The 25,395-nt window shown below is 42.0% G+C and overlaps 1 protein-coding gene across 4 annotated transcripts; it reads right to left on the bottom strand.

Moving 5' to 3' along the window:
* Positions 1-31: 31 nt before the first annotated feature.
* nadka (NAD kinase a) lies at positions 32-24,854 on the bottom strand. Of its 4 annotated transcripts, none has more exons than XM_088937871.1 (12): positions 24,707-24,854; positions 20,058-20,269; positions 16,292-16,375; positions 9,597-9,726; positions 9,272-9,380; positions 8,736-8,821; positions 7,986-8,088; positions 7,436-7,590; positions 5,979-6,078; positions 4,126-4,283; positions 3,903-3,985; positions 32-2,906 (listed from the first exon to the last, which is right to left on the bottom strand). In XM_088937871.1, the coding sequence occupies exons 2-12, from the start codon at positions 20,240-20,242 to the stop codon at positions 2,759-2,761; spliced, it is 1,341 nt and encodes a 446-aa protein (XP_088793997.1). In that variant the 5' UTR covers positions 20,243-20,269; positions 24,707-24,854; the 3' UTR covers positions 32-2,758. The 4 variants fall into 4 exon arrangements, with proteins under 4 accessions (XP_088793997.1, XP_088793998.1, XP_088793999.1 ...); XM_088937872.1 differs by lacking the exon at positions 24,707-24,854 and adding an exon at positions 24,260-24,284; XM_088937873.1 differs by lacking the exon at positions 24,707-24,854 and adding an exon at positions 21,436-21,471.
* Positions 24,855-25,395: the final 541 nt, after the last annotated feature.

Genomic DNA, 25,395 nt, shown 5'->3' with positions numbered 1-25,395 from the left:
ACATTTTAAAGAAAAACGAGAAATACAAATTCTGCTCATTCTTTTAATAAAATGCTCTGAAAGAAATTAGATTCTATTTTCAGTACTAATATTTACTAGGATATGACAATTAGAAAAGTCAAATAAATTTAAGAGGCTCCATACTGTGACAAGATCCTAAAACACCCCCAACACACACAAAAGAAATCCTGTTGACTCTCTTGGCTCATTTTTGGGGGACAAATTTCTCGGACAAGTGTCCTAAAATATTCAAACCACGACACACACTGGAGTACAAACACTGAATCAGACTCCATGAATAATACACAGTTCTGCTCTGCAGTGTCCAGCGTCTTCTATTAAAACACAGGCAGTCAATTCGTAGTGGAAGTATGAAAGAACAAGATTCACTGACAACAGGTGTAAAGAGGTACATTTTTCATCTCTTTTAAAGAGGTCTGTCAGTTTTGGGGCAGTTGTTTTTTTACATTTCAGGGTGTTATCTGAGTAGCCCAGCAGCCCTGGTATTTGTCCTGGAAGTCTGAAGAAAAACAAGCAGTGCAGCAAGATCTGTTGTGTTGTCCAGAAACAGGCTGGAAGCGAAATGTCGCCTTCACCGTCTTCACTGAAGTTAAAATTTCAGCTTGAGATTGAGAAGAGTACAGAAGTCTTAAATACAGTGTTAAAAAATCCAAGACCTGAGCATAAATGATCAAATGATCTTGACAATTCATTCCATTTCTTCTGACACAATTACTGGCTTGCAAGTGCCAGACTGAATTTGTTTATCCCATTTTTAATAACTTATACATGATATTTAGAAGAAAACTAAATTGGAGACAATCAAGACTCCTCCATTACCCATTTATGGCAGTTTTAATGCCTCTTTTTTCCTCACACCTCAGAAAGTTAACACACATGGATCAGGCACCTCTTAACAACAAAAATAATACCGAAATTTGAGAGTAAAGACAAAATGCAAAATGCAAAGTAACCTGTGGAGGAGGGAACTGAAAACTGAGCAACTAAATTAACTAAAGCTCATCTGGATTTTTTAATATAAAAGAATGTTTCACAGAAAAAAAGGAGTTCAATTTGTTACAAAAAATACAATTTACAGTTGTAGCACTTACAATTACATCCTCTTAAACTGACACTACTTCAGATAAACCAAAAAAGAAGGAATGACTTTTCAGATTCGGCAGGTCAGAAGACTTCTGCTGTGGTTGTGACAGACTGCTGTGCTGGTGTAACTCATACTTTCTCCAGCTTCAGTTAGTCGCTGTTTGTGAGAAAATATGGCTGCAAGAGATCTTTCATTTTATTTTTATATAAAAAATGAAAGATATGGTACTCAACTATTTTCTATAAGATCTACCAATCATTAATGATACAATATATACAAATTGTAAAATATTTTATGATCAACAGCATCTGCATACGGTTACTTAAATAACTTGCACCCCACTCTGTTTAAAATATATGCACTACAACACTCTAAGTTTACCTAAGAAACATTAATTGTATTCATTTAAATAAATATATTAGTAAAGTAAGGTAATATTTAGCAGGTCTGTATGGTCCTTAAATGATATCTGCATTGTCCAATGACGAATTTTACAAAAGACTATGCAAACCTAAACTATGAGGACAGTATTGTTTAGCTATGGTTACGGCAGGTGTTTCTAAATCACAAAAAGCATTCTATTGCAACATTAATAAACCTTAAGATATGAAACTCTACCATCACAACTAGTCATTCTCAAGTGCTTTCTTTGCCCTCCTATGTCAGAGATATGTGTATTATGAGCTACAAGTATACAAACAAAATGTGAAGAATACGTTTATTACATGAATACTACCATTTAGGCTGTATGCCCTTAAAGTGCATACATCTTCTACAGAACTGAAAAAATCATGTACCAGAAAGTTTAATGGTACATACAAGATTTTACTAATCTAAAAGGCTAGCAAAGTCCAAACTCAGGCCTCAGGGTTCTCCCAAAGTGTGAAACAGACCTCTAGTCATTTAGAATTGTACAGTAAACCTTGTTTAAGAAATACAGAGTGGCGGATAAACATTTTGATTTCTGCAGTAAGATGTGGAAAGATTTAAACTGCTGCCTCATCACGTTTCTAACTTTCAGGTTTGCCTTGTGTGTGACTGGGTTGTTTCGCCAGATATTATCATTTGGTTTGACATATTAAACATCTTAAAATTAAACGACCTGCTGCAAAAATCTATGCATCATGTGCTAACTTGATACATGGCTTTTTAAAAATACTTTCTCCGTGAACCAAGGGTCTTGTTTACAAGGAATTTCTGTAAAAATAACTAATTAGGCGAAGTTTTTTTCAGAATGTGCAAAATAACACCATATAAACAGATACAAATGTGATGGTGACATTTTCAGATGGAAGTACAGTATATTAAAAATATTTTTAAGGCACTATATTTTATTTTATTGCCGGAAGTCTCTCTCATTCTCAAGCTATTCTTAAATATGTAGTATTCCGTTCTCAGACAACAAATACAGTAAAAATTAAGCAGTCTTTAAGATGTGTCACCCTCAAACAATGCTTTTAGAAACAAACGCAGTAATTATTCCTTCATCTGTACTTTAAAAGTACTTCAAGATTATGTGACCATGTATTTATAGTCTGTGCACAAGCAGCAAAAGTGATCCGAAAGGATCTTAAAAAAACCAAGATCCTTTCTACTGTGACTTTCTGCTGGTTCTGGTACAAGACAGTCCTCCGTGTTTAACAAGTGCTCGCTTCAAAACTCCTCCTCCTCTGAGATTAAATGGTTCTGTTTCTTCCTGACATTCCAGTGTAAACATTGTGCAAGGCTCTCAAACCAGTCATTCACAGGATCCCTGAAGCAGATGGAAGGAACTGGGAAACAGGAGGTAGTGATGGTGATACTAAACCGCAAGAGACAGGAAAAAAAAATGGATTTAATAGGTATGCAAATAAAATACAAGCCAGTCAAACATTACAGTTTCTGACCCGTACCATCAAGTTGTTACACAGATTATTTTCTTTTAAAAAGAAGGGAGAAACATGCCTCCAGACTGCTTTGCTACTGTACTAACAAGTGGAATTGTTGAAATAGAAAATCCATTTTTCCAATTCCCATTTTCCAAACCCAATTTTGGAGAGTGACGTGCATGGGACCCATATATCTCTTGTTCTGGTCTGCTGCTGAATCCCGGAGGACTGAGAAACCCTTCTTCTGGTTTTAAATAAGCCAGATACTGCTTTGCTTGGCACTGCCTGGCATCTCTGCTCACATTCCCAGTTTTGCAGTGTCACTGAAGACGTGACACAGTTTCCCCAGGATCTGCAGGGATGACACCGTGTCACTTTTTGTCTGTTCCATTGTATGTTCCATCACTGATCCAAAAGTGTCTTTTACCACAAAATACACCTCAGAACTGAACTGTTTTTCCCAAACGTGCCTCTTTAGATTCATTTTTTAAAAATTTGACTCGTAATGTAGTGATCTGAAGCCCAAGAAAGTTCCTCGATAACCCCTAGTGATTCAGCACGTAACCATCGACAGCGTGTTCAAGCAACTCCTAGTCTCAGTCTCCTTCAGGTTTTTTGGTTTCAGCCAGTTCAGGCTCAACTTGTGGCCCCTTAAATATGCTTTGTTAAAGTACTTTGAGACAGTAAGTAAATTCTATTCATTAGCTCCTTCAATTATCTGAGATCAAATCTGAGCAATGCGGTGGAGTGCAGGGGAAGCAGCCTGGGCGGTTCTGCTTTAAGGGAAGCCGTGAATCTAATTGGAAGATGTGGACTTACAAGTCCCTCATGTTGGCAGTGCTACTCGAGCCAACGTCCCTTCACAGGCACTTTTTCGGAAGCAAAAACAAGTTTTGAAGCCGTCTTGACGGGAAAGGCTGGGGACCCACCTGTCTCCGTGGCTGATTTCCTGACGTTTCCTCCCGTCAAAGGAAACCCAGGCGGTGTTTCGAGCCTCTGGGGAGAGCATGATCTGAACACCGAAAAACAGAAAAACCGCTCAAATCTTGGCAGCACACAGAGAATGGACACCTCGTGCGTCAGCGGCCGGTGGAGACGGCCACCGTTTCCACGGACACGGCTCGCGCGCGGGACCGGCTGGTAACCTCGTACCTTGAGCTCCACTCCCGCCGGGACCACGATGGGCCGGAAGGAAAGGGAGTGAGGGCAGATGGGCGTGATCATGATGGCCGGCACGTTGGGGTGGATCATGGAGGCTCCGGCCGCCACGGCGTAGGCCGTGCTCCCGGTGGGGGTGGAGACGATCACGCCTGGCAGAGGAGAGGACAGCGCAGGGCTGCATTAATCGAACGCACCGCCGCAGGACGGCACAACTGCCCCCCGATTTCCAAACCGCGTGGCAGGGACAGCACGCCCCATCACACTTCTGGCCGCACGCGAGGTCAGGCTAGCAGATACGAAGCCGTTCGTGTCTGCAGCTCTGTTGCCGGGTTTGTTTCACAGCCACGTTATCTCAGCATCAAGGTTTCTCCTTTTCAAAGGTAAGGTTTACTTAAAGACTTAATCAGATATCTTTAAGTGCATTTTCCACCAAGGGTATTGATCACCCTCTTTTTTTACCATACACACAGATTCTAAGTAAAGAAAACCGTGGTCTAATAGAAAGATTATCTTAACAGGAACTTGTTACATTACAACCAAATGAAACTTTAGAACGCCATGTAGCATGCAGATAGCCAAACAACAGCCAGGAAGTCACACTCTAAAATTACAGAAGTGGCTAACCCACACAGAATTGTGTAATGCTATCAATACTGGGAAACGCTGGGAGGAGCTGGTGGGGTGAGTTACACTGCTGCACGTATTCGATGGATTGTCTGTCCTGTATCCTACACCTGCCATGCTGTACTTTTCCCAACACAGTGAATACTGTACTGTATATCAGCAGCCCTGCCAGTGATCAAAGTTCAAGATGACTATTCAGATCTTTACTTGATAACGACAGGCTTTTATATAAAGTGCAAATTCACTGCAGGATTCTTTTTTTATTCCTGTCTCTTTGTCTCTATAGGTAGTAACCTACCTATGTGTACACTAGACATACATGAAATAAAAGGACATTTAATCAGTTATTAAGACATTTAATCAAAGCGGCAATCAGAAGACACCTTGTCAAAATGTAACACTACAAAGCCTACTCTGGATTGCAGAGCACTCCTTTTCTGCATGTTTTAAAACAATGTTTATTCTGCTTAAAAGTGAAAAACATAACTACGACTCTTTTTATAAACACACCATAAAATTCTAATAGTCTCTTATGTCTAACTGCATTCCAGCGATACTGTGCCAGTGGGCATGTCTTTGTGTTTTAACAAGCAAATTAATCTGTGACACCAGGTAATTCATACTTTGCTACTGGATGTAGGACAGCTTAAGGTTGTACTTCTTAAAAAATGTGATTTCAAACTGCATTGAATAAAATTGATAAGAATACAGAACAAGAAATTTAAACATTTCAGAGTTGCAAAATAATTTTACTAATATCATTCAAATAGACATTCTCTGGATTAGGGATTGTGTATCAATACATAAATCCCTTAATGCATTGTCTTGGCTATTCTAAAAACCACTGTTTGCTTTTTAAGGAAATGATTTTATTACATTTACAGTAAAACTCCAGGAACTAACAATAGGTAAGTCAGTAGGCTCTAATTTGCCTTTTGGGAATGGTTGACATATTTTTATTAAGGAACACTGTAAATCTTGTTTCTTTTCCGTTTCTTTAATTTTGCTAGAGGTCACAACCTGCACTGAAAGCTGATAGTGTTAAACAAGAGTTCAGTACCTCTGAACCAAGCCTGTTCAGAGATTCTGAGCAAAAGAAGCAGTCAGGAATGATCTCGATGAGACAGGGGGTTTCAAATGAAGCGAGCAGGACAACAACAAGGACTCAGAGAGGCCGGGAAAAATAAGTCTGTGCTTCGGAAACGTGGAGGACAACCCACCATCTCCCTGCACTGTGGTGATGAGGTGTCCGTCCAGGAACAGGTCCACGTTGGAGAGGTAGGAGGAGGGTCCTCGGTCCACCACCACTTCATTCAGTACCTGGGCGGGACAAGGCCAGACAGGAGGTGTTGAGACAACACTTAGCCCGGGGGAACCGTGTGAGGCAGCAGGGAATTCAGTCACCGCCTGGCAGGTTCTCCAACTTCAGGCTACACAAGGCTTACCCACTACACACAAACTCCTTGTCAATCCACACTCCTCGTTTTTCATCACATCTTAACAACTCGGAGCAAAAGAAAAAAAGCACAACAGGAACTAACTCAAGTTTAAGTCCCAAACAATATATTATCTTACATGCTGTAAGGATACTGTAAAAAAAAAGTGTTACAGTGTTAAATGTGTGATTTAGTACAGCTCGGATTTTAGTTTAAAACAGAACAAATAAAACAACTAAACAACAATGCACAGAAAAGGGTGCCTCATGGAACAGGTTTTGAAGAGAAGAAAAGGCATGTGGCCATGCAACAAAACACAAGCTTTCACATTCACAGAGGTTTCTTAGCTATGTTGTTATTCCCTGCCTTAACAAATGAAATCTCTCTCTGTGTGTCATGTCCCAGCTGGGAGGGAAACTGGCCCAGCGCAGCACTGCTCACACAAGACACATCCCTCCGGATCATGCAGCGCTGAGGCCAGGACACGACACTGATCTCCTTACTCACAGTGACACTGCACTTTGCAGCACCAGAATCATGTTAGCAGTGAGGCCAGTGAGGACAATAGCGATTAATAAGGATGCCAGCACACCCAAGTATAAATGTACATCCAGGAGTGGAATTACTGTATGTTTGCTCTAGTAATCGCTGTAGTATAAAAGCAAGCATTAAAAAAACAAAGCACGCCTTTAAAACAGAATCATTGATGATTGTTATCCTTAAAGCAAATTCTGATTTGATCTTTTATTTAGAAATTCAACATTGATTCAGAAATGTGGCTTATGTACTTTCTTTGTGCTTCCGTCTTTCTTGTGCCCCTCATCAGCTGTCTAAGGTCCTTGGACACTTGTGATCAACAGTGAAATTACACCATGCTCTTCTGTCAACTGAATCTGCGCTCACTATTGACTCTGAAGTGGGGAAAATGCACTATAGGAATGCAAATCAAACAGCTGGCTTTCATCACACCGCTGTATGCTTCAGAACATAAGTCACTGTTTTAATTTCTGAAGATTTCTTGTATCTGTATACCTGACAAATCGGGAATCAGCTCTCAAACACACTGACCTGAGCCTTCTTATTGAGAATGTTAATTTGCCTCCAGCCAGAACAGTAAACATATATATTTCTGTTCGTTCCCCCACACGTCTAAGTCACCTTTTTGCTTGACGTCTGCCTCTTTCTGAAGGTGTGAACTGTTTTTCTGTGCCGCAGAGGAAGCGCTTTGAGCTGCGACTGACCTGATATTGCACGGCTCTCCTGGTGGCCTCCACGTCTCCATTGGTCAGGATGAGGCCTTTCGTGTCCACCCCAGCCTGAACCGAGGTCCTCTTCTCCCCATGCTCCTTGACAACCCAGACCTTCAGCCTGCTGCGCAGAACAATGGCAGCATTGCCTAAGCAGACAAAACACGGCTTTAGAATCTGTCGACCTGCCCCCCTTTTGGCGAAACTACCAGAACATGCAATTGCTTGCTGCAATGTGCAGTTCCTGGGAAACAATCATGTTCAACAATTGTTGTTCAACAATCAAGCCCCAGTAACTATACTTCGTTATTTTAAGTTAAATGAATTATAAATAGAAAAGCCATAAAAACGTGACCCAGCATGAGTCCAAACCATTCATGTTTCACTTTAGGATGATCGGACATGCTCAGATTGTGAAGAAGAAGACCGATCTTCTACATCCACATTCTAAACATGAAGAAGGGAATTGAATTTGGTATCACTGCCATTAAAACGTTCCGAAATCCCACTTTTTTAAGCCTTTAGGTTTCTTCCACCACCTCACCTTCAATGATCTGCGTGACCTGAGATTGGTAAGAATCGAAGTTGAAGGGCGTCAGGAAGCCCAGGGAACCCAGGTGGAAGGCCATCACGGGGGGGACACTCTCCTGCAACACAAGCACACAGACACCGGCATCAGCGCAGCTGCTAGGATCACACGCCTGGAGCCCACAGAGACGCTCTGTACATGAAACTGTGCGCTGGTCTTCCTCAACAAGGATCATTCTTATTAGGAGTACTGCCAACACAATAAAAGGAGCTCCCTTCCAAAGCAAAAAGACACCCTCAGTGGCAATCAATGCATAGCTGTCTTAAGGAGCAAGAACCAGGCTTCCAAAGCCTTCTCTAGCCAAAGGAGTTCCCACATCCCAGTCTGGAGCCTGGAACCAATGGACAGTGCAGTTCAATCCCTGACCCCTGGCCTGACATCACAACCTGACCTGAAGACGTCCTGTTGGAAGAATGGGATAGGACTGGCTCCAGACAATTCAAAATGTCAAACGCCCCTGTCCTGTTTCTGAATACCCATGCAGATGCAGATGAGTGGTGCTAATATTTGAGTCATGCGTTATGGGTTACCCAGTAACTATGGAATCCTTAATGGGAGTAGAAGGAAGGCTGATTCCTTCTGTTAATGATACTTCGTCCAAAAGGTTACCAAAATTGTACACCAAATAATTTGGAAAGTACATCCGCAGACAGATCTGTAGTGACACAAAACAATCCAAACAAACGTAAATGAGGAAATATTTACCTGGAACAACGAGGAAGCGTACAGCAAGGTCCCATCTCCTCCCAGACAAATGATAAAATCCACCCGATCCGAAATATCATCGTAGTCTGAAACAGGTGAAGAATTTTCTAAGCCAAACTCGCAACACTGAAACCCAGCTGGTTATCACAACACATCACTTAATGAGTGCAAGTGTGTTTAGCGAGGTAGATGTGGATTTGCTGTAATAGATAAATTAAAGAAAGGTTTAGTGGAGACAGTTTCTGAGGTGGTGCAGAACAGCATGGTTATCCTATTGGGTTTTGAAATTTCTTGATAGCTCTATAGATTTCCATGCAACACTTATAAAAGTTGTTTATGACCTCAATGATGGAAGTGAAAAATACAGTATTCTTAATTTGAACGTTTCCTGTTTGAATCTAGATGCTTATCTCTGTCCTACGCCTGTAACTACATTCTGAACTCCCCCTGAGGGGAAATTATAAGGCGCGTCTCGGCCAGGTCGCCAGGCTGTATACACAGCGGGGTTATTTCTTCATTCTTCGGATCTTGCCCACCTTCTCTGAAAGTGCAGAACTTCTTTTTCACCGCAACAAAACTGTCATCGCCTGCAATGGCCGGGTCTTCTAGTACCTTCCTCTCCACGTAAACAATCATGCCTTTCACCTAAAGGAGACCAGGGGAATCATGCAGCTGAGGCAGCAACAAACAGCAAAGTCACCAATCCAAACAAGAAAGGCATTTCAGATCAAGTGCAGCGTCTGCTAGACGAGATGATGACTTCACAGTTGAGGTTTCATTCAGTTTAAAAAAAGACTGTACGCAATGTCAGGCCAGTTAATGCCTTCTCTTAGGAAAGAGGAAAAGGGACTCTTTCCTTACCTCTGTAAGAAATATGCAGAGCTCCTTGAAAGGCTGCAGCAAACTGGCATCTCGAATCTTCTTAATGACAAGGACACTTTTAGGAGGCTTGTTCCACGTTAACCGCTGGCTTGCTGGGTCCTGAATGTGCCTGAAATCAAAACACACAAAACCAATTAAAAACATTCTGTTCAAATAATACAGATTTAGAAAATAAATTAGTGGCAGTTTCTGATGTAGAACAGACAAGAAGCACTGCTATGTCCTACTACAGGAACTGGAGCACGCTTTCCAAACCAGCGAGATTGAAACGGTAAGGTCTACTGCACTTTAGGACAGTTGTGCGTACGTACAATAAGTACATGAACCACTCCAATTAAAAAAAAAAAATGGCAGTCCGGAGTATTGAAGCTTCTCACAGCAACTATCCAGACACTCCAGAAGAGCTTCTCAGCCTTGCACCGATCAGCCTGCTGGGAATGGAATTTGCACAGGTCAGGCTGCTGAGCTGGCACTGCTTACGGGATTTGAAATTAAGAGTCTGCATTACCCAGGCAGGTATTAGCAACATCAAACAAAAAAAAGAGGACAGGGAACTCTTGGAAATCTGAATTGCATAACACTCGCTCCGTTTATTCAAATCACACCTTACGTGGTCGATGCACAGCCATCAAAAACTTAACTTTTGCATTTGCAAATATTTTATCGTCTTCAATAAAATGAGACGATGACGATCTGCAACACAGAATGGAAAAAAGGAAACTATAACTACTGTATTTACAAATGACATCACAGAAATTATTCCGCGATTTCAGAATTAGGTAGAATACACCACAGTCATCTACAGTTTAGCATTTATCGTGTTAAGATATAGAATATGCCACCTGCTCTGGACCTTTCATACCGTGCCTTAGTTAACTATGACAGCACGCTTGAATGGAAAGGGTTTCTTAGCATGGTGAATTTTCCTACGATCAGCATTGTATTTTCAGACAGAGATGCCAGCACACAGCATTCCCGTTTCACAAAAGTAGTACTTCGTCATATGAGCTAAACCTTTGGAATTTTTTATGGTGCACATTCTGATTTTCTAATTTGCAATGCCAAGGAGCGACATTAGATGTATAGACACATTACATAAAACCAAGACCTTCCAAGTTGGACATGTAAGAATCTGCTGTGCTTTACAGTATGAAAAAAGTCAGGATTACATAAGGATATTATTTTTGTCTCCCTTTAATCTTGGCATTCTGAAGCATCAAATTAAGAGTTTATTACTGAGGTTTGCAACAGATCAGGAGGAATATCTTACACAGACAGTACTGTTTGTCACAGACCTTATAATTAACAAGGTTAATAACGGGGTTTATTGTATGTGAAAACGTGGTGTCAAAAATAAGATATCATACCAATATAGGTTTACAAAAAACTCCTTGTCCACGAGTTATAAAGCAAAATGCATCAAACTGAAGCATAGAGATTCAAAATTACACGCTATTAAACTGTGACCACTTTGTGAATACAAACCAGAAAAGGTCATTTTGGGGGATTTCTTTCCACCTTCACTCTCAAGCGCTCAAATGCTGTAATTCATATACATTTAACACCCTCACAACATGGCAAAGACCCTTTCTTTTAGTGAAATTAATTACAAATAATTTATTTAGCTTTGTTTTCAATCTTCAGCACATAAACGGGTATACGTAAGCCTATCGTGACCGTTCTTACATTTCAGTAAGTGTTAGTTTGAATTTCACTGTTGAGTAAGCCTTGCAGAGTTCCCAGATGATGCTACAGTCTTCAATACATTCTCATCGTGCATGCCGAGTTTTAATCCATTTGCAATGCACTGCTTAGTGCTGATCGGACACAGTAGTAGAAATAATCTTTATTTAATCCTGAATATTAAAAGGCACAGATAAGATTTAGACAATCATCTGCATACAATCAAAACTGATAATAGGACCTGTGAATTCTGTCCAAAGGTCTGTCTAAATCAGTAAGTGACATTCCTGTTACTATGACTTTCAAACTCACTTGTAAAGCCAGAGGCATTAAAAGACAAAACCTAGTCAATTTGGAAGACTACAGTGTGTAGCACTGGGTCTTCTTCTAATCTGCCTGTGCAATTGCAGCTTCAAGTTTCACATACTTCCTCTGAAGCAGAAAGTTATGAAAACAAGGTTGCTTCCTTTTTCCGATAACCCCCTAGAGAAAAAGGTAAATCTGATGTACAATACATTAAAACAACACATCTCAATGTGACTGACTGCAGAATCTAGAGAAGTACCTAAGACACGCTTTAACTTACGTGACTACCTACACTTCCTATTTTTCAATCTTGACATGCATGGATTACTGCAGCCAATTTCAGATCTTCCAGCGGTAATCAGTCTGACATGCAAAGCACTTTAACCGTTAATGTACACTTTTCATGCTTCTGTTGAAACGGCTCTGACAAAGTATTCCACTCTACGAGCCGAGTGAAATAAACCTAAAGTCAAAGAAATACGCACACAGCTCCTTACTTCCAGCCTGCTACGTCTGTGCAAGTGCCCACCAAATTGCTTCAAGTATCTGCTCATTTTTGCGGATGTCTTAGGAGCTGCCCAGAGCTACCGCAGTCAACAGATCACAATGTCAAGTAGAACTGTAAAGACTGATATTACTGTGGACCATCAGGCATGGAAGAGCTACCTTCACCCATACAGTACAGAAACAAATCTGGAGCAATTCTATCTTAGTTTTTTTTTTTACTCAGAAAACATGCACCATACTGTTTCTGCACAGTGAAAGTGCCACCTGTGGTTCACTCCAGTGGGCACGTGAAAACCCCAGCTCACCATTTCTGCACTCTGTTGCCATTTTTGGCAACATCCAGCTGGACAAACTCTGTGATCTTCATGGTCTTCTGCATGAGAGGAGCGTCTTCCAGCAGAAATCAAGACTGCAGAGGCACTTTTCTCGAACGTCTGCACCCACGTCATTAATTTTTCTGCTGGCAAAGCCTTACGATCACCTCGCTGGTTTGCTCTCAACCTCACGCCCCCAAGGAAATGTCAAAGACGATGGCGGCCCTCTTTACTCACTGAGTTACCGAAGTATTTGCTTTCCATATTACCAATTTTTGTCACTTTGCAAAAGACACAAAAATATATCTTAATCTGTTCCTTTATTTCCTTGGAAAAATTACGTAAAACAAAAAACCTTTATTGCCCCAAAAAGTTACACCTACGGTCCCTAAATATATAATTTTAGAAAACTCGTAACTCTCATGTCACTGCTATTCCAGACTACTTTGTGGTTAGCTGTTGTGACCTGCTCACTGCCTTTCTTTGATTTCTGTTTTGACCTGGCAGATCTCTCTCTAAATCCCTACAGCTCATTCTGTCACGAAACCAGCTCTCAAGTCTCAAGTCAAACTTCCAGCTACGATTACATCACAGCTCCGCCTGGCTATTCACCCTATTGGCTGCTGGCCTGATTACGTCAGAGCCTCAAGGAAGTGAAAATGGATTTTCCCAGCCTTTCACTTTGTGAACAAAAGAAATTCACCCCCCCAGTTTTTTCATAAGTGGGGGGGGGGAATAAATCTACATTAAACAAGAACACCCATGTTTTCCAGGAGTAGTTTTGTTCTTTAAAAAAAAAAGCTGAAAAAATGTATGCAGGGATCTTGAATATCCAGATATAAATGTGTATTCAGTATGTTAAGGTAATACACATAATAGCCTTGCAAAAACAGAGTGCACTCTATTTATTAAAATGCTTTTTTCTCCCCCAATCTATTACTATTATTCAGCAGAAAGTTGGTAAGCATGAGAGAGGGGATGTCAGAGGGTGCTCTCAGGACAACAGATTTTGGAGATCAGCTTGCACCCCATTGGAGGGTCTGTATTCTCCAGCACAAACCCCCACCTCCAATGCACTGCTGTAATTTCTGTCTGTAACATAATAACAGGCTACCGGGTGTGGAGTTAGGAGACTTGATGGCTTGTGACGGGCTTTTTGGATATCAGCTTATTATTAGAGATAAGAGCACACATCTTTCATTGTTGCTTAAAAGATGTAAGAAAGCAAGCCCTTCTGCTTACTCACCTCTATTGCAGCAATTCAAACACAAATTAGGAAAGGAAGGGCCTTTCCCACAAGCCTGCTAATTCTGCTTTTGCTTCCTTAGAGCTTTGAAACATCATGGTGAAGAAACCTCTGCTGTTTTTTTTTTCCGTCTTTCACCATTGCTTTTTTTCTACACGGCTCAGAACGTCCAAGCGTTTGTTTCTTAAAATGCAGAAGTTTTCTTTCTGAAGAGTTCAATCATGTTATTTCCAGGAATATTTTCAGTCACCCTTTGATAAGACCTTGATAATAATAAACAAATCAAATCTTCCACTCCTATCCAAAGAAAAGTGAATATTTAAATAAGTTTATAAAGGCTGTGCTCTTTTGCATTTTAAAAGCAGTGGCAAGCGGGTTAAACACTGTCTTTGACAGATGCCATAAAACAAAGCTTGCTGACAACACGGCTATCTTTCTGTTTTTACACCCTGGTTTTCAGGAATGATATCGCAGAGGTTTCTGAGGGTGGGGTTGCAATCAAAAGGACATAAATAATAAATGGACTACTCATCCCGGCAGAGTTTCATAACTGTTCAATGACAGAAAACAAGTACCATCATTTGAAAAGGCATTTGGTGGAACCCATAAATCACAGAGATCAAGAAAGCATGGCCTGTTGTAGATGTTGCGCCATAAGATAGATAAAGCAAAAACACAGCTGGTGAAATAGCAGCAAGCCCAAAGACGAAGTGTAAGACGGGTTTTCTGGGTAGTTCATAAGTCCGTTAACTTCAATTAATTATACTGAAACATGAATTATACTGAAGTCCCATAAAACAACGAAAGTCTTTATTTATTTTTATTGGTAAACAAATATATACATTAGTTGAATATTCTTTCTAACCAAAGACAGCAATTTATCTGATAAGGCTACCCCGAATCCTCTGTGCCTATAGATATAGATGATTGCATGATTCTCAAATTTTCTTTGTGATAAAACACTCTGGACCACAGACGACAAGCAGGCGTCCCATTCTGTCGGCCAGAAGTCCCATCATTAAATTAGGCTCCACATATCTTCAGCACGACCTATCAGCAACACACGCACCTCTGACAGTGATCTTCAGCTTCAATAAATGGAAAACGTCATTTGTTCAAGCACACATTCAACAAAATTATTATTTAAGAACACACCTTGTCAGAAATTCAACCGAAACACACACACCAGGGGTAACAGTTATTTATTTTTGTTTTGTAGCTGTCTGATGTTTCCAGTGATTATCCAAGCTAAAAGTGACACACACCTCTGAATGAAGGGAAATGATCACAATTAGCAAGAAGAAGTCACAGAGCTAGAGTTTTTTCCCCGCACACAAACATACAAGCTCGTGTGAATTCCCTCCACCCCTCCAGCAAGCTCTGTCTTACACTCCATGTTGCCTTAGTCTCCTGTCTTAGCATTGACCTCTCCCGGCGTGCTTACTTACACAACCTGTTTTCAGCCCTTCACACGGGCTTGTGTCTGTGACACATGGGTATGACAAGCAAAGGAGTGAAATGTGAGCCGAGCACTGAAGAGCAATCTGTTATCATTATGTTTGTATAATGGTTTCAGCAAATGAAAAGTCGACAGCTCTTGAAAAAGAAAGCTCTGCGTTTCTTTTGTACTCAACTAGATTTGGCAAAAACAAACTGACACTTAAGCTTGCTAAATTTTAATTCGACAGGTATTAAACCGTGGTTTCCAGATTAAGTCCTGTTTTAGGTCAAAACCCCAACTCTATCCAGTCATAAATTCCAAACGCTGCGCATTGTTTTTAGATTTCTATTTCATAAAAGGAAAAATTCCCTGACAAAACAGCAAGGCGTCTTCACGAGCTGGGCTTATGCAGCTTTATTCCAGGCCTTCGTCTTCCACTGTAGGAGTGGATACGAATTTGAAAGCTATGCAAGATGAAATACTCTCATTAGTGTTCTAAGGTTAAAAACAGCAACATAACAAACTGCAGCAAGAACTGCTCAGGAGCCATGTAGCACTACTGCTAATGTCTTATGTCTTAGCTTAATGTCTTAGCAGACTTTCTCTGGCCTCAGGTTAGAAGAGCCGTGCGAGATGAAGATGGAAAAACATGCCTCAAGCAGGATCCACAGGCTGCAACTGAAGCTTTCACTGACAGCCTTGAAAAACACCTCACAAACCTCATCTGAGTAATTCTGAAAGCACTCTCAGCTATGCAAGACACTATGCATTCATGTGTAACTTTTTTTTCCTTTTAAATTTAGAACCGGCAATTTTGTTTTTGAGATGTCCGCCCATTTTGGAACTGCCAGCTGTGCGTTTTTCACATCTTGGCTCGCTGCAGCGATGCCCACGCTGCATGCCCCTCACCCACAGTACCTCACACAGGGGAGAATGAGGAAGTACATACAGACTCCTCCAAACTGCCCACCTACAAGCCATTCGACCTTTAACACACCGACCGGAGACACGCCCCTCACCAGTTCAGCGCTCAAGAGCTCCTGGGTGACTGATCCCACCCAATCCTTTACAGTTCTGAAGTACGGTATAAAAAAAGCAAAATGCACTAGTCTGGGAAGGACAGAGACCAGCTAAAACTGCTGAAAGGAAACTGCATTGGTGGAAACTGCTTACTCACATCACTGTTTTAGGGTTTTGCAGCATGCAGGCTTTTGGTCCAAATTTGGTCACCGGACTTGGTCCATGCAGAGATCGTGTCCTCCTGTGAACAAAAAAAGAGAAACAATAATCTCTTGACAAATGAAGCACCTCATGCAAATGTAGAAGCTCATGCCTTGTTGCACATGATGCACCTCGAGAAAGACTCACAAGATTCTATTCCTAATTCCACAGATTCCGTTCCACACAAACCCACTGCGATGTTTCGTTACATGTAAAACACTGCTTTCTTAAACCACTAACGGGAGCCAAGGTCAGTTTTACAAACAGGCTGGCCTCCCCAGGCAAGCAGAATATGCACATTGAAAACTGCTACTCTGTGGTTCAGAATGCAGGCTGTGCAGAATATATGCACAGGGCAGTCGAGTCTCACTGTTCTCTTACACTTCTGTGGCTTTGCTTCTAACACACGTGCAAGAGTCAAAGAACAACTGGCAAGCTCACTCAATCCTACTGCAGCTTTTAGAATGAACAATCTCCAAATGTTGCTTCAACAAAACCCCCCTTAGTATTTAACATGGGGCTGATTTCACTTCAATCTGCACTGAAGGCCTGATGGCGCAATCTGCATCTCCGCTGACTGCTGCACAACCTCAGCCAGGTTGAAATGAACACTTCCTCATCCAGGCAGCGGACAGTGCAGTTATCGGGGGACAGTGAGCTTTGCCTCCAGCTGTTTGCGAAATAAAAACTCTGAGATTGCACCCACTGTGCGAAGCCGCAGAGAACAGACCATAATGGTGTGATTACAGGTTAATTCACAGATGTGAGGGAAAAGAAAAAGGAAAATCAAAGCCTTCACCACCTTGAAATTGAAGACTTTAATTGTAAAAAGAGAGGCACAAACTCCTCCTCTGTGTAATCTTTCTTATATTGTTTTGTGGTCCAAAAATCAAACAAAGAGAACACTTTTGCAATAATCTATCATGGTACAGGAATTCTGCAGCACTTTTGAAAGTGATGTCATACATACACTTTTTCAAATGCTGCAACTCAGAGGCACATTTCCAACCACACATACCCTGGCATGTTTTAAGAGTATTTGGAGTTGTTGGGCTAGAGCTCTCTGGGTCTTTCTGTTTTGTTTCAACAGCTCCTTTAATGCAGACTGCAATTATAACTCCATCCAAGAAGGACTACATTAAGGTAATTAAATCATAGGTTTTTAATGCTATCTCATATCATGGCTTTAAAGGCAATCAATTCAAAGCACTTCTCTTGTAAGAGGATTACCATCGTTTTCTGACCACAGAGGGCCCGTCTGCTGCACAGCGCACTTTCAGAGTGCAGGTGGCAGTGAAGAGCCAGGTGCAGACCGACAACAAACAACTAACCGCCTCCGGCTTCATTTACAAAACAGCATAGCAAGTGTCGGAAATATGGTAATAAAGTGCGCTTGAAAGGCTCTTTTCTCTGTCGGTTTTACAACACACCCATTTGAATTCAAAACGGTTTGTATTTAGCAAAGCCCCAGAAATGTCACCTCTCATTTAAGGGCAAATTAAAATCTCTCCAAAGTAAGATCCCTCCTGACGTAAACAGCAGAAATTCCCTATTCTATACCTTACTGCAAATCTACAAGCAGTATTCGTTACTTCCAGGGATACCAACTCACTGCTAAAGCTAGCTCTCTCTGTACCTATACTGTATCCCTCAAGTGGCTCTTTTATTGGGGTCATGTGATAAGGCTTTGCAAATCCTATTAGCAGCCTGGCTCTAATAGTTCACCATCTGTTCCAGACTTGTTTTCAGATTAACAGTTTCGAACAATAATACAAGGTAATAAGGCTACTGGGAACAGCCAACGGAATTACAACTTGCAACCAAAAAGGTCTGCAACCATTTTCCTTTCTAAATCTCCCCAGCTCACATCATGTCCATGATTTACACAGAAAGAATAGAAATAGGATAAAAAAAGAGCGACACTGGATTGCCAATGCTGGAAGGGAAAATGCTCTCTTCTCAAAGGTGTTAAGATTACAATGCAGTACCCTTACATCCTACTTGGGACACACAGACACCAGACAATGCTAGCAATACTAGAAAATAAGCAATACGTGGAGAAATTCACTGATTTATTAAGTGTATTATCACCGTGTTAATGCATATAATAAATGTCAGTTTATTTGTCATATGCACAAATGCAATGAAATGCTTATTTACCGACATGCTCCGATATAAAGGCTGCAGTTCAGCCTTACTAAACACATCTGGTTTCACGTTTGTGACTGCAAGGTGGCACTATAGCTGTGCTACCAGCAGGACATAGTATAGTTAGTCTTGCTCTCTAAGTACCACAGTAAAATGCTCACATTGATTTTTTTAAGCCAAACTTATTCATTACTTTCACATTCTGAGCAAAGCGTGGGTAACCTAGGGATTTCACATAACTGTGGATATGCAACCTATACATTTGTGCTGTATGAAAAATAATTTTCATGCTAAAATGATTACTACTGCCTTCAAACACTGTTTAGTCAAAATGGGGAAAAAAATCAAACTCCTTTGCAGTTAATTCATAAGCATTGTTTTTTAGCAAAAAGGGTGGAGTGGGGTGCATTTTTCAAATACATTACATTTACTAACCTTAACACAACCCTTGAGGTTTTAAGAGGTAAAGAATATTTCACATCGTTGAGCCCCCCGAGGCACTGATTAGTTAGGCTTAAGTTCATCCGCAACTGCGTGCAGTCAGTGTCGCAATGCTGTACTTGCCTGCGAGTCCCCAGCAGTCCAGGAGAAGAGTTAGCCCTCCCTGTTACTGCAGCCATGCGCTCTGCAGCTGTCCCCACTGGAAAAGAATGTTCCTACGCTGCCGCCAGACCCCCTCAAATGCTCAAACGCTGCCGCCAGACCCCCTCAAAAGCTCATCCTGGCTTTTCCTTTCAACATCTCTCCAGTGTATGTGGTGCTGAAATCACTGAAATACCAGTAAGCGTAACTGCAATAGGTTATCCACATTCACTGTGGTTTTTCAGTTCCTTAAACATAAAACAGGGAAACAGGCCTTTCAGAAAGTGTGAGAGCATTCACCCCTGCTAGTTAATTACAAGATGGTCTTTGCCTGTCGTAAGTGGCATGGGCTTTGCGCGACTGCCTCATAGGCTCAGGGTTCAATTCCATCCTGTCTCACTGAGCTGGCACGTTCTCTCCAGGTTACGGTTCGCATTGAGTGTCTCCACACACCCAGAGACAGAGACATGTGGGGGAGCCCCCTTCAGAGGCGAGGGGGGTGGGGGGGTGGCCTGGTATCATCGGTACTGGATACGTGACTACAAACAGAACCAAAGGACCATGACAGGCCTCCCTTCCCTTGTAGCCTTTCTTATGTTACGATTAATAAATCGGGGGTATCTGGCAATGTGAGTGCGTGCCACATGTCTTGTTCGTGTGAAGCACAGGAACTGCGACACGTTGTGAAGTCGGTGTCAGCTCTGTCGGCACGATTCACGCTACACGGCCTCTCGGCGGAGGTCTTCACCGACAGACCTCTCGTCGGTTGGCATGCTGGGCTTCCCCACTGCACTCCCAGTCGCAGTCCATCACCTCTGAGAGGAGCGTTACTGGGAGCTGCTTCTCGCGGGAAACAGCAGGATTGCCACCCAGCGCGACTCTTACACAACTCGCACATACAATGAGGAAATAACAGACCGATCTGGCACGAAGAGGGAGCGGAGCCTGCCGGGGAGGGAGCACCCGTGGGAGGCGGGGGGAGGCGGCCTCACCTGAAGTCCGAGGAGCTGCCCAGGGCGGGCGAGGCGGACAGGCTGCGAGCTTTGGGCCTCCCCCGGATGGGGTTTCCGCGGCCGGGCTGCTCCCCGCCATCGCAGGCCGCGCAGCAGTAGCCCGCCGGCTCCAGGCCGGGCCCCGTGCCTCTCCGCGACGCCGCCACTTCTTTGTCAGTGTCCATTCCCTCACACGGCTCTTAGCGCACAACCTTCCGGGAGAAACGGGACAGAAGCTGCGGATCAAGACTGCGGATACCACCCCCAACGTGCAGCGATTGAGTGGGGCAGCCATGCTGGTGAGCAACATGTCTGCCAAGCTTAGTCCCCGAGGAGGCACGAACGATGAAATCGCTGACTTCTGATGGAGGGGCAAGCGAATGCTCTTTTATGCCTTATGGATCTCATGCTGGAACTAAACGTATTAGAGAAAATTGATATATCAGATTAATAGCAGATTTGAAGTGGCTTCGTGGGAGCTCTCAGGAGGGGAAACGGCAACTCAGTGTTTAGAACTGCTGCCTCGCAGCACCAAGATCCAGAGTTGGGCGCCTGTCTTGGTACCTGTCTGCATGGAGCTCGCATGTTCCTCCTGAGACTCCACGGGTATTCTTAGGGAATTGTGGATTCCTTCCACGTCCCACAATAAAACACCCAGGACAGGTTTATTTGGGTACGCTAAATGTTCACGAGCGAGAGAGCTGGGGATCCCACCTCTTTACTCTGCACTAGCGATGAGCCACTTCATGGCACTCTTTTTCAAAGGACATGAGCAGAGGAACCTAGCTTGCACTGGTGGAAACCTCTGAGGCAGAGACAAGCTGAGCCTCTGCCCTCCCACTGAGGACACCAGGAGTTACTCTTGAGCTGAATTGACATACACTGATGTGCCCCGATTCCCAGCAAGAGGAGTCTGGGTTTAGAAATCATTTCTACTCTTTACAAGGGAGTAAGTAGTTAGAGCTCTTGATTTCCAATTAATTTTCCAGCTGCCTTCCTCCCTTCCAATAGTTTCACCAAGTCTCCAGTGGATCCTAACTTAGAGAAAAGCATTCACTGTCACTCTGAATTGAGAACGATTGTTTAAAATTATTATCATTTATAAACATTATAACCGTCATAACTGTGATTACACAATTACGTACATACATCTACAACCTGTCAAAAAGAGTACTTGTCTAGATGTGTTGCATAACCACCGACAATAACTATACCACCTACAAAACACATTCAGTCAGGCTGAAACTGGAAAACAACAGGACTGAAATGCGAGGTAGATGGGTCCCAGGGTAGTTTGTCAGCGTCATTTGGAAACTTTGCTTCAGAGGACCCGAGAAAGAAAAACAGCAGTCGAGATGTTCAGTACAGAGAGGCTCACCTGGTTTCGGAATCAGCAGAGCTTGAATGCTTTTAACTGGGAATTGGAACTTACTAAAGAAAAGTTCAAAAAGGTTCAAAATGAACATTGAAAACAAAGAAGCCCTACAGCACTGCAGGGGAGGGTTTCACAGAGCTTCCCCACAAGGCAGGGGAAGCATGTGACAAGACATTTATCATCTCATTCGCTTTAAGCCTCACTCCACACCAACACAACCTGAAATGTGACATTTTACTGGCTGTCGTCTGCCTGAAAAACCCACCTGGGGTGTTTCAGAAATGCAATTTATTTCTTTGCCAAGTCACAGCTCAAAGGGACAGTTTACAAAGTACTGTACCTGTCACATTGATCTGAGAACATGAGTTTGAACTCTCCGTCAACCCCAAGAAATTAAAAACTGCTCAAAAGCTCCACTCTGTTTAGGACTACGTGATATTTTAACTTCACGAAAATGACCGTAAGCCATGCTCAAACATATGACAACTGTCATGTCAAAAATCCTCCAGCAAGCCAAAATCTGCAGAGAGCAATGTGGTCCTGCAACTTTGCCGAAAGCCCTGGCCACTATCTAGCTCATAAACCTCACATTCCTTGTAGATGCTTCATTCTAATGGCAAATTCTTACAAGAATTTATTATCTATACATACACTTTCCACCATTCTCACACTGGTATGTGTTTTGTGACAGCAAAGTTAGCTTTTCTTACATCTCACAGGGTTCAAATGGACTGAACACTTGCCCGAAGAATTTGTGGTACTCCCGATAACAGTAGTCACTACAACAATAATTAAATGAAAAAGAAAATATTTTATAAAAACTGGCTTAACAGTCCAAGAACTGCCATTGTCCTTCTTCTCATTATCATGTGACTCACGAAATTCACTTTCTCACAAACACAAAAGAGACCTACTCTACACTGCAGGCAGAAGTCTTTGTCTCCTTGGTATTATATCAAACGTGATCAAGGAAAAACATCTCTGTATGAATGTAGGATGGAAAAGATAGATAGTCAAAAAAGACAACAATTGAAACTGACCTGTATAGTTCTATTATAATTTGAATTGATTTTTAATGTCACCAAGAAAGCAGGCTGTAATTTAAAATGCAGCCTTTTTGAATGTTCATAGATGCTTTAAACCTTTAGATTTTTTTCTTGGTCATACAAAACTGTAAGAAGCATACGGACTTGGACTTGAGCTGCCCTATGTGTCAGACTGTGGGCTGAGCGAGTTCAGTGTTTACATTCTTATTTTGATTGAGAATGGAATGCTTTCTAATGTTACATAATTAGCACAAATAACAAGTGAAAGATCTGAACTTGAGGTTTAGTACAGCAGCTCAGGTCAGCACTGAAAATAAGCAAACCTACAGAAAGTGATGTTGGCACAGTCTCCTCTCCCTGTTATAATACCTCACTGCCCATGAGACAAACAAAACCTCTTGCAAATTCATCCAGATTATTTAAGAATAAAAAAACTGACCTTTATAGGGGTGACTGATATGATTTAAAGACTTTTTAGTGGCATACACTGTAGACCTAGGTATTTAGATCTGTATATGGCAGTTTTATATATATAGTTCAGGTGGGTATATATTTTTATATATATACACAGCATATTTTAGGATGAGAGCCACACCCAAGATGTAACAACATTCCTTGTGAACAAAGTTACATTTTTTGGTTCATTAATTCCAGTGTAGTGTTTTAACTCCAGTGCTTATTTGTGATAATACACACTGGCAATTAATACAGATAAAAGGTCTAGGCACTGCAATGATCCTTTCCATTATTGTTTTAATCTTCTTTAGCAGTCCTGAGGCAGCTAGGATCATTATACAGCTTGCTCTTTGCACGTTTAGGAAATTAATAACACAGACAGAACGGCATGTAAACCATAAAACTATCCCCACCTTTCAAGGCTATTCCTGTGCAGCAGACACAAAGCATGTGCATTTGGCTCAGGGTAACAGTGAAATGAGCTTTGAACTTGAAGTCAGACGGACAGAAATGTCAGAAGCTAAAAATTAAACACATTTTTGCGTTTCTAATGAAACCCATGACCAGCACTGAAAAATCACAAATGCCAATTACTGCTCGTTCAAGGAGAAGAAAAAAATTCCTCAACTCCAACCACCTAGACATTACAGTCCACTAAACTGTACAAACACTGGCTCATCACTGCTGCCCCTGAGGGGCTGTACATTTTTCAGACTATGACACAGCACAATTCTCCAAAGATAAAAGTCTGCCCAGTCCAAGGACAACATTGAACTGGGCTTCTCATTTCTACAGTTCTACAGTTCAGCGGGGAATTCAGAATAAACTCAAAGCTAAGAATACTTGAGTTGTCATTGCTATCTGAGGCTTCCTTCCTATCAAATGAGCATTAAGGAGCTCATGCCACACAGAGCTTCAAAAACCCACTCAGCTTAATGGAGCAGACTGCTCCTATCAAGGGGAAGACGACTGTCAAAGTGATTTGCTGCCTTGACTTAAGAAAACAATTAACACAGGGCACAGGGTGCCGAACTCCTTACTGTAAGGCTGTAAATTTAATCCAAGGCGAGGCACCGCAACTGCTCCAGGAAAATAACCAGCTATACAAATGTGTGCAAATGTAAGTAGTTTGGATAAAGCTTCAGACAAATTAGTAAGTAGTCAAAACGAGTCAATGTGACTTTGAACGACACACGACAAAGGAAAATTAAGATGTCAGCATCTTTATAAAATATTCAAAAACATTTTGCACATTTATCAGAAGGACTTACAATATATTCTAATGTTAAGGCCCAGAACATTCACAAAAGAAACTAAAACCTTACCTTTATATTGAATAAAAATAAAACCACCCAAAGCGATAATACTACTGCAACGAAGAAAGAGATTTCTTTCGTTTCGGAGACTGTAAACATCCAGTCCTATAAGTTACACGTCAATGCTACCTTGTAAGAGTACTAGACTTAACTCCTCACCTCACACACAGGAGCAGGCAAATCATTGAGCCCTTGTATCGAAATCAGACTTTGCGTTGCGAAACTTTCTTAGCATTTTTTTAACGCGTTTCGAAGATATGGTAAGCTATTGTCACAGTAACCCTAAATCCCTGTTTAACAATTTGCTCTCGGTTTCTCTGCACTTCATAGGACAATCTGAACAGCTATCAGCCTTGATATTGTACTGTACTGTGCCATTGTCGGTATTAACACATGAAGCAACGAAGAAAAAAATGGATATCTACACTGTAGACCGATCTTGTAAGTTGGCGTTACCTGTTTTTTTTTTTGTGCTACAGTGTTGTTCGAGCACTGCAATAGCTCTGGATCAAAGCCTCTCCATCGGCAACACAGTATATCGCTCCTACTTTCAAACTGTCTCCATTGCAATTATATCATCCGCCTTTTTCCTTCGCACGGAACTGGCGATACTCCGAAGGCAGCCGGTGACAACAACGCATGCTCCGGGCCGACGCAATTCTGAGACGTCTTTACGCAATCCGGGGCCCCCAGAGCTTCGCGCTCTAGGCCGCCAGCCGATACCGGGGGCGCCGTTCGCGTTGCGTACGCAACCAGCGTCCCGTCCTAACCCAGACTCCAGCATCCTGCCGACCGCTGCGCTCCGCCGTACGCAGAATACCGACACTCACACGCACAGCTCAAGAATGAGGCGCGTTCCGGGACGAGCCCCAGTCAGGGAAGGCAAAGGCTATGTTACACTGCCATCTGGTGGACAGACTGAGGAAACTGCAAGTAAGTTGTAGGAGCTCCGAGATACTTCGACTTCTTTTGCCTGTTGCGCTTGTATACATCAAGGAACATAAAAGTGAAGCGGTATCTGTTCCTGCATTGCAAACATTAAATAGCATAATTAAGAATTCATAACCGTTTTCAAACAAAAGGCTTGAACCACAACGCTGCTGTTGCACAATATGAAACGTCTACAAAAATTAAACGAGTTGGCA

This window comes from Atractosteus spatula, chromosome 20 (assembly GCF_055471065.1).
Source record: "Atractosteus spatula isolate fAtrSpa1 chromosome 20, fAtrSpa1.hap1, whole genome shotgun sequence".
NCBI lineage: Eukaryota > Metazoa > Chordata > Actinopteri > Semionotiformes > Lepisosteidae > Atractosteus > Atractosteus spatula.
This window is presented reverse-complemented; position numbering and strand designations above follow the sequence as displayed.

Bases quoted from the DNA above. Each gene is read 5' to 3' on its own strand.
- nadka (XM_088937871.1), bottom strand. From the start codon at position 20,242: ATGGACACTGACAAAGAAGTGGCGGCGTCGCGGAGAGGCACGGGGCCC. The intron at 7,591-7,985 runs GTGAGGTGGTGG...TTGTCTGCTTAG, and splicing joins GGTCACGCAGATCATTGAAG to GCAATGCTGCCATTGTTCTG. The intron at 4,284-5,978 runs GTGGGTTGTCCT...CTCCTCTGCCAG, and splicing joins CACCACAGTGCAGGGAGATG to GCGTGATCGTCTCCACCCCC.